General features: G+C 54.4%; 1 protein-coding gene across 1 annotated transcript; it reads right to left on the minus strand.

Moving 5' to 3' along the window:
- Window positions 1-4,149: 4,149 nt before the first annotated feature.
- LOC125522349 (UDP-glucuronate 4-epimerase 6) lies at window positions 4,150-7,356 on the minus strand. Its single transcript, XM_048687412.2, has one exon. It carries the CDS (start codon window positions 6,184-6,186, stop codon window positions 4,714-4,716), a length of 1,473 nt encoding a protein of 490 aa, XP_048543369.1. The 5' UTR covers window positions 6,187-7,356; the 3' UTR covers window positions 4,150-4,713.
- Between the last annotated feature and the right edge of the window lie 2,802 nt (window positions 7,357-10,158).

Raw genomic sequence — 10,158 nt, forward strand, 5'->3', positions numbered from 1 at the left:
TTGAGATTGAAGTAGGGATCATGTGTCTCCACTCCTTCCACCGTGCGCAAGAACAAGGGTATGCGCATACAAAGTGTCGACGAAAAAATGTTTCACAAAATGTTGGTCTGGAGTGAAAGTAGTCCTTATAGAGCAATCGTGTGCCAGCGGCCCTGTCCCAGTTCAAAACCCTACTGTCTTTGATTGAACCCTTGAAGTTCAAAATGTGCTTCACTTCTATCTCCATTTTCTCCTGGATGCTCATCATCATCATCTTGGTCGTCTGAATCCGATGAATCGAAGAACTCCTGTTGCATTAATTCATTAGGCTCCTCCTTATCCATCATTTTTCCTACAAAAAATCCAAAAAAAACCATTCGGACATTTGTCGAACACATAGAGGGCAAGGTGTAATCCGAGAAGAGACGGATGTGCCACACCGGCTTCCGAGGCGGCGAGACTGGCAGGAAGACATTTTGTGGCGGTGGTGGCGGCACTGAGGGGTCGGGACGGCGGCAGAGTTAGGGAAACGCCGACGCAGACGGAGGAGAGGAGAGGAAAATGACTGGTCCGACTAAATCAGAGGGATTTGATGAAATATGTGGTGGGTCCTGTTTGTCGGATCCGACGCAGCGGACGGGCCAGTGTGCGTCCGGGCCTCCCCATAGCCCTAGATATGGGCTGGATATGGATGAGGTCGTAATTTTGTAATCGGTCACTAATAGGGTCATCCGCAACATAGGCTAGCACTCTACTCACCCTAGGTTAGAACTTGTGCAAGTGGTGAGGCACAAGGGGACCCAGGCGAGGTCAATATCTGCCTGACTTTACTCTAAATGCAAGTCAAAGACTGCAAAGTTCTCCGGCTCACCATTGTCCTTGAGGTCCAATCTTAGGGTACAGCAGCCAGCAGCAACAGCCAAGCCAAGTTCGATAGTACTGCTGTACTGGGGCAGTGAGCAATGCAGCTTAAGTTGTAAGCGTCTAGCATTTGACATCTGATTAAAAGGTATTTTTTAGTTGGAAAGCAATAGTAACTCGGGATACTAATGCTGTATTAACAACTACTGTACTAGTAGTATAAATTTTTGACCTGAAGCAGCACAGCAGATGAGAACGTCGTCAATTACCTCAACTGATAAAGGGATTGCGACCCACAGTTTTGCAGTATAAGTCAAGCTTCAGGTATTCAGATCCGGAATTCCAGATTGTTTCCATGGCATGCTCCTCATGAATTATGTGTCTCTTATGCTGAAAAACGCGCGCATGCAGGTAGGCTTTGAATCTTCATTCTCCAGCACCACAGTTCAGAGCTCAGACTTCAACTGGAGCCTCTTTGTTGTGTTCCGCCTACAAAAATGTATGCGGCTGGCCTGTATTCTCCTCTGCGTGTGGTCCTATTAGTTGGCCATGTTCACTGCATTGCCCTTCACACTTTGTCGCAGGCTTGCAGGAGCATGGCATGAAATGCAGGCTTATCTAGATCAAATGGCCCTTCCACAGAGAGAAGGTTAGGCAAGTGAGGCAGGATTCGCCCTTGAAGCATATGGTGCTAGGCAGATGAATACTGATGGCTGTTGAGTTGTATTTTGTGTTGCATGTATTACGTGTTGTGGCCCACTTTTTAGTTATATATAATTGAGGTTGAGGCTTACTCTGTATTTATATATACGTGCAACAGCACCTCATCAATACAACGATTATTGTATTGCAAAACATCTTTCTATATGGTATCAATCGTAAGTCGATCCTAACCCTAGCTAGCCGCCACCGCCGCCGCGCCTCCATCGCGCCACCGCCGCGCCTCCATCGCGCCGCCGCCGCTCCCTCCACCCGCCGCCGCCGGTTCTCTCCGACGCCGCCTTCCGCTGCACTTGCCGCCGCCGCAGGTCCTTGCCGTCGCCGCCGCCGCGCTCTATCCTCCCACGCCGTCGTCGCACCCAGCCGTCGCCGCTCATCCCCATCACCGCTGCCCTCTTGCAACCGCGCCAACCCCATCTTCTTCAACCACCGCCGCCCGTATCGCCGTCGCCGCCCATCCCCACCACGCACCGCCGCTCCTCCCTGGCCGTCGCCGTAACTCCTCCTTCAGACGCCGCCGCCGCAGCTGCGATGTCTTCTGCCGCGTTGTCTCTCTTCGGCTACATGTATGCAGACGTGCCGGCTTCCTTCACCCACATGCAGCCGGCCCCGCCAATGGCCGGCGGCCATGCTTCGCCCGCCCCGTTGATGGATTCTCCGGGCTACTTCACCACCTGCGGTGGCCTCGCTCCACCAGCCGCGCCGCACTACCCGCAGGCTCTCCCTGCGGGCCACCAGGCGTTCATCGGCACGCCTAACCAGCCGAATGGCGCCGGTTACGGCGCCCTCCTTGCGCCGTCGCCCGTCGGCGGTTATGGTCCACCCGTCCCGGCGCCGCCCTACGGGGGCCTCCCGCCGTCGCCTTCCCTCGGTAGTTATGGCCCGCCCGCCTCGGCGTCGCTCTACGAGGGCCTCCCGCCGCCGCCGGTACCTGTGTCATGGGACCCCACCCTCCTCGCCGCCCAGCAGTCCGCGTCGTTGCCGAGTAGCTCTGTCGGTGGAGGCGAGTGGTACATGGACTCAGGTGCTACTGCGCACATGACATCTCATCTTGAGAACCTAACCTCCTCCACTCCTGTTTGCACACTCACTCGTATCACCGTCGGCAACGGCTCCTCCTTATCTATTACTCATATCGGTAGCACTAGTTTTCCCTCCACTTCCACACCCATTACTATGTCTAATGTTCTTGTTTCACCTGAATTAGTCACGAATCTAGTTTTCGTTCGTCGTCTTACTCGTGAGAACCCACTTACTGTTGAATTTGACGGTGTTGGCTTTTCTGTGAAAGACGCACGTATCCGGATGATCCTTCACCGATGTGACAGTCCCAATCAGCTCTATCCCGTGCGCGTCGGCGCCTCCACCTCCACACCCGTCGCCCTTGCCGCCGGTGTTGACCTCTGGCATGCTCTCTTGGGCCACCCCAACCCCATCGTATTACGTCAAATTCTTAGGAGTTTCTCTTTCTCATGTAATAAGCTCGACGAGCACTCTTGTGAGGCCTGTCGGTTAGGCAAGCACGTTCGTCTTCCCTTTAGTGCGTCTACTTCAGTTTCCACCTTTCCGTTTCAATAGCTTCATAGTGATGCTTGGAAATCTCCCGTTGCGAGTAACACGGGCTATCTATACTACTTGGTGATCTTAGATGATTATTCTCATTATGTGTGGACTTTTCCTCTTCGTTGTAAATCCGATGCTTTAGCCGTGTACCATCGACGTACGAAGCATATTGAGATTGATATTCACTTTGTGTGTGACCAGGTTGCCCTTGGCCGTGTTCGGGTTCTTCACGTGCCGACGTCGCAACAGTTTGCTGATGTGATGACTAAGGGATTGCCTACTTTCGTCTTCGAAGAGTTTCGGTCCAGTCTCTATGCCTCTGGCGACGCTTCGACTACAAGGAGGTTTTGAGTTGTATTTTGTGTTGCATGTAATCCCTCCGTCCGGGAATACTTGTCCTAAAAATGGTTGTATTAAAATAAGTCTAGATACAACCAGTGGCGAATCTAGACAGAAACTAGAGGGTGGGCTCAAAGCCTGTATCATGCCAATATCTGTTGGGTTGGGCTTGCAAGTGGCTGAATTGGGCCATGAAACTAGTAGTAAAAAAAATTCTTGCAGTGCTGGAGGGGGGGCTCAAGCCTGTTAAAGCCCCCCTAGTAGATTCGCCCCTGGATACAACAATATTTAGGACAAGTATTTTCGGACAAAGGGAGTATTACGTGTTGTGGCCTAAGTTCATACTGATGCAGCTTCACAGTTCCACAAGAGGATTCGTGCATTAGTTCAACTTCAGTCATCACGCCGCCTTGTAGACAGCAAGAAACATCAATGTACGAAAGGCTGGTGTGATGCTACTGGAAAGAAGTGATACCAAGTCCAAGGCTCAAACAAATTAACTCTCTCCCTCGCTTGCCACCAAACCTCAGTACGACAGTAGTACCTCGCATATAATGCCCACATAAATCAGAAGAAAACGCACGCACAAGTCAGGGACGCTCCACATGCAGCAACATGGTTTTGTTCAGAGAACAAAAGCCATGAATCGGACAGGTTTACACATATGCAGAAATAAATCGCACCAAATCCACCGTCAAGCTTTAACAAATATTTCTAGCAGTCTGGAAAACTGCAGCTGCTCGGACGGACTTGCATCCACCACAGCATCTTGTGTTCTTGTCGTCGTGAGTACACAATTGTTGACATTTTCACAAAACACAAGACAAATTAACCATATGAGCAAGAACAAGATAGTGACCGACAAAACAAAAAAGAAACCGAGCAAAAACAACCTGAACCGTCCCAAAAGGAAGCCCAGGACTTCATCTTTATCGTGTCCTCCTCGCCCCTTTCCACGGCTCATGTCATCTTACCTATACCCCCCATCCCTTTTCCCTAAAATAGTTTGGTTTTGCTTATGCTATGAAGAAAGAATCGCTTCTCCTTTGCCTTGCCACCTCCACGATTCCCTTCCCACCGAGCTCTAGCATGGTTGCATCATCAAGGGGGAAAAGCAGCAGCAATGGCTTAAACAATGGGGGATGCACTCACAAAGTTGTGCAAGACAACCGCCGGCCTCCGAGGAGAACAGAATGCACACTTGGTGGACTGGACATCCGGGCCGGGAAGCACGCGGCGCGCGCACTCTCCTCACGATGCCGCGGACATGGCGCCCATGGATTTCTTCTTGGTAGTCTTGGTACCGACTCTGCTGCCCTTGGCGAGCTTCGCGGGGTCGATCTTGTAGTACTGGAGGAACCATTCCACGAACTTCCGCAGGCCGGCGTCGAGGGAGGTGGTGGGGTGGTACCTGAAGTCGCGCGCGGCGTGGCTGACGTTGGCGTGCGTGAACGGCACGTCGCCGTTGCTCGGCATGGTGACGACGCGTTTGTTCGCTTTCTTGCCGAGGAGCTTCTCGAGGATGGCCACCATGCGGGTGACGGGCACCGGCGAGGTGTTGCCGAGGTTGTAGACGCGGAGGGGCGCCGGCCCGCGCTTCTTGCCGGACTTGGAGCCCGTGCTCTTACCGGCCGTGTCGAGCGCACCGAGGCACCCCTTCACGACGTCGTCGATGTAGGTGAAGTCGCGGCGCACGTCTGTGCCGTCGGCGGCGCGGAAGAGCGTGATGGGCTCGCCGGCGACGATGCTGCGGGCGAAGGAGAAGTAGGCCATGTCGGGGCGTCCCCACGGACCGTACACCGTGAAGAAGCGGAGGCCGGTGATGGAGAGACCGTAGATGTGGTTGTACGCGTGCGCGATGGCCTCCCCGGCCTTCTTGGTGGCCGCGTACAGCGACGCCGGTCGGTCCGTGCGGTGGTCCTCGGAGAATGGCGCGTCAGTGTTGAGCCCGTACACCGACGACGACGACGCCCACACGATCGCCGGCTGCGGGTCGGCGTGCCTGGCGGCGGCCTCGAAGACGCTGACGAGGCCCGCGACGTTGGAGGCCACGTACGTCTGCGGCGCCCGCATCGCGTACCGCACGCCGGCCTGCGCGGCGAGGTGCAGCACGTGCGTGAAGGGCACGACGGTGAAGAGCCGCTCGAGCAGGGCCGCGTCGTTGATGTCGGCGCCGAGCACCACCACCCCGCGCGACGCGAGCAGCCGCTGCCGCGCGCGCTTCAGGGCCGGCTCGTAGTAGGCGTTGAAGTTGTCGAGGCCGAGCACGCCGTCGCCGCGCGCCCTGAGCGCCAGCGCGCAGTGCGCGCCCACGAACCCCGCAGCGCCCGTGACCAGCACCGACATCCCCCCGTCCCGCCGCGGCGTGGCGCTCCGCCGCACCTCCCGCTCCCACGCGGCGCCCGCGTACGCCGACGACGACCCGAGCAGGTTCCGGTGCCGCGACGTCTGCCGCGGCGGGGAAGAAGAGGAGGCGGCGGCGGAGAGCCGGAAGGAGCGGGAGAGGAGGGAAGGGTAGTGCACGGCGAAGAGGCAGACGAGCGCGAGCGTGGCGAGGACGGTGGCGCGGAAGAGGAGGTGCGAGGACGCCGCGACGATCTTGGAGGTCCCCGCGCGCCGCACCAGCAGCGCGGCGCCGCCGCTGGCGTACCGCTCGAGCTTGACGCCCTTGGCGGCCGCGTCCACACTGGCCGAGGAAGACGACGACGACGACGGGTGCGGCATTTAGTCCGTACCCTGCTCGCTCACGGGCTCACGTACTGTACGGCCCAGCTCCGCGTGCGCGCGGGTCGAGTGGAGTGGGGTGGAGTCGAGCTGGTGAGTGGTGGCGGGGGTGGGGGTGGGAGTGAGAGTGAGCTATAACGAGGGGGAGGGGACAGCAGGGTTCAGGACGCGGCTTTGCTTGATTTGTGTGCTGCTACTCTCCGTTTAGCTCCAAAAACCAAAAGTAGGTCAGATTAGCTTAGCTCGGGAGGATCGCCGTTCGATCGCTCACCGACGTTACCGTGGGGGTGGGGCTGTGGTTTGTCGCGAGGAAGAGGGGAGGCGTCCGCCCAATCAACGCACAGAAGTTCGTTGCTACAACTACAAAAATAGTAGTTCCCGCGTTCCCTCCCACTGTGTGTGTCTCTCTGCCTTGGACGCGGCAGGGGGCACCATTCCTTCTGGGCCAACACACCCAGGACAGACGTGAAAATCCCCTGATTTTCGCGACGACCTATTTCGTATGGCGATTGCTACGGACCAGTCGGATGATTTGATCCAGTTTTAAGCCTCCCTCAGAGCCGTCCGTTCAGATACTCCGCAGCCGTACGATCAGACAGCTCACAGCCTCCTATGGCAGAACAACACAGCAGCAGCTCTATGGCGCTCCATTGCAACTCCAACGACCCTTCATTGCAGCTCCGGCGCAGCTTCAACGACCCCGGCGATGCTCCGCTGCAGCATTGGACGGCCTCGGCGGACCTCAATTGCAGCACCGGCGGCCCTCCGACGAAGTTCCAATGCAACACTGGACGGCGCCGGCGAAGCTCCATCGCAGCACCGGCCGTCCCACGGCGAAGCTCCATTGTAGCGCTAGACTTCTCGGCGGAGTTCCACCGCAGCAGCGGCGTGCGGCCGCTGGAGCTGTGGTGCAGCGGTCGTCAAGCCGCCAGAGCTGTGATGCAGCGGTCGTTGGCCTTCGCCTACCCCGTGGAGCGGCTCGTACGGCTAGCAGCAGCCAAGCCACTGCCTTGCAGTGCCCGCGGCCAGCGCCGCTCGCCCGCGAAGCCTTCTCCTGCAGCATTGAAACGGGAATGGATAGTGCGGCTGGGAATCTCCTCCGGCGTCTCCATGCACATAGCTACGTCTTTGTTGCTGCCTAAGTGAAATTGACAAGGACGAGATGATACGAAGAGAGGAAGAAGAAGACTCGAGAGAACAGGGGATAAGATTTTTGCGGTGGAGAGCAACAATGCTCGTGATAAGGCGTGCCAATGGGGAGGCCCACGTGGGACACGTGTCATGAAAAGGAGGCGGTTTGCGCCAGATGAAAATCATCCGACTTAAACTAAATGTTTTCCATTTCATATTGGGACCTTCTATCCATCATGCACCCGTGGCTGGCGGGAGCTACCGCGCACTGCCTCGCCACCCGGCCCTTCCCTCAACCTCCCCCACCGTCGTTGTTGGCCACCCGCTCCGACCATCCCTCTAAGCTCAGCACCACCCATAAAAACCTCCGGTGATCTGCTCTACCCCACTACCACCCCTAAGATAAATAATGGGGTTGTGGCGATCCCTACCCCACCCATGACTTTATCCTAAGATAGATGGTGGGCCTAGTTCTTCTCCAACGGGATTGTTTCTTCTCCGACAAGATCTGTCCAAGAGGGAAGGAAGAAGGGAAACAGTGACCGGCGTGAAAAGGGGTTTCACGCACCTAAAAAATAGCAAATATGTTCCATGTTTCAAACAATGCATCGAAATCAACTAGCTTGAAAGTTGGAACCTTCAGGATGTCAACGGAAAATAGAGTTTCTTTAGTATTTTTTATAACTAGAGTTTGTTTAGTCGATGCGAGGGAAGAGATGCCAGCATGAGATGCATCGTTCCTGGAGGATCGGATTGGCAGGGAAGTTATGTTCGTTACTCCCTCTGATCCAAGTAAATTGAGCGGTTCTAATACCAGAGGGGGCCCACCATCCAGCCACATGGACAGGTGGCGTGGCCTACCCAATGCCCTTTGGCCATAAAATCCATGTACCCCTAGAAAAAAATCACAGAGAATTTTTGAGACTTTCTGCCGTCGTTTGTGAGGCAGAGCTTGGGCGGGGAACCTTTGCTCTCTGGCGGAGCAATTCCGCTAGGGAAACTTCCCTCCAAGAGGGGAAAATCAAAGCTTTCGTCACCACTAACTCTTCGTTCCTTGTGGGGATCATCATCTTCATCAATATCTCCATCAGCACCATCTCATCTCGAAAGCCTAGTTCATCCTTTGTGTTCAACCTTTGTATCAAATCTCAGATTGGTACCCAGGGGTGACGATGTCCTGGACTAGGGGGTGCCAACCTAGTTGGACCATAGTCCTTGGGCCAAGCTTACGGCCGACCAATCTCAACAAGGAAGGACTCTGGAAGCCTCGAACACAAACATGATCAAGACAGACACTGCCGAAGGCTTGGCGTGTACTTCAAGGACAACTTGAACTCTCGACGTGTTTATTCCTAGTTGACAACCGACCATATGTAGCCCTAGATACCCCTGGTACCTATACAAGCCAGAGGGTTTAGTCTGCAATGGCACAATCACAATTACCAGCCTTAGGGTTTAGAACACAGCATACGATCTAGAGGTAGATTGATACGTCCATTTTGCATCATGATTACCTATTGTTATTTATAATGTTTTAATGCTTTTTGGAGTAATTCTAATGCCTTTTCTCTCATAATATGCAAGGTTCACACAAAGAGGGAGAATACCAGCAACTGGAATTCTGGACCTAAAAAAGCTACGTCAGGCTACCTATTCTGCACAACTTCAAATGAGCTGAAACTTCACGAAGAATTTTTATGGAATATATAAGAATTATTGGAGCAAATAAGTACCAGAGGGGGCCTGTCGGTGTCAAAACCGATGGATCTCGGGTAGGGGGTCCCGAACTGTGCGTCTAGGCCGGATGGTAACAGGAGGCAAGGGACACGAAGTTTTACCCAGGTCCGGGCCCTCTTGATGGAGGTAAAACCCTACGTCCTGCTTGATTAATATTGATGATACGAGTAGTACAAGAGTAGATCTACCACGAGATCGGAGAGGCTAAACCCTAGAAGCTAGCCTATGGTATGATTGTTGTTCTGTATGTTGTCCTACGGACTAAAACCCTCCGGTTTATATAGACACCGGAGAGGGTTAGGGTTACACAAAGTCGGTTACAATGGTAGGAGATCTACATATCTGTATCGCCAAGCTTGCCTTCCACGCCAAGGAAAGTCCCTTCCGGACACGGGACGAAGTCTTCAATCTTGTATCTTCATAGTCTAGGAGTCCAGCTAAAGGTATAGTCCGGCCATCCGGACACCCCCTAATCCAGGATTCCCTCAGTAGCCCCTGAACCAGGCTTCAATGACGACGAGTCCGGCGCGCAGATTGTCTTCGGCATTGCAAGGCGGGTTCCTCCTCCAAGTACTTCATAGAAGATTTTGAACACAAAGATAGTGTCCAGCTCTGCAAAATAAGTTTCCACATATTGCCATAGAGAGAATAATATTTACACAAATCTAATCTGCTGACGTATTCCGTAGTGTGACATCATACCACGGCCAAGCCTTTATTCGAATCGTTTTATTGTCCCACCTTAGCGCGTCACGCGAGGCGGTTTCCTTGGCACGTCTCGTCGAAGCAGAGATCGTGTCCCCTTATTCCGGGATTCTCATCAATACGGGCGTGGGTAACCCAACCGTGCCATTGATCACGGCGCTTGGAGATAAGCGAGTTTTACCAGGCTGGTGGGGACACGCAGTTGCGTCCACCCATATAAGGGGATAAGGATCCACCTTTTCACCTACGCCTTCTTCCTCTTTTGCCTATCCATTTTCGCGCACTCGAGCTCCAGCGCCCAAGTCCGCACTCCCCACCTCAACCTTATCCAGCCATGTTCGGAGCGAGAGGCAAGTGGATGGTCTCCTCCGTCACGGAGGGACACATCAAAAAACTGAG

Source organism: Triticum urartu, chromosome 7A (assembly GCF_056163025.1).
Source record: "Triticum urartu cultivar PI428250 chromosome 7A, HENAU_Tu73, whole genome shotgun sequence".
NCBI classification, from domain to species: Eukaryota; Viridiplantae; Streptophyta; class Magnoliopsida; order Poales; family Poaceae; genus Triticum; species Triticum urartu.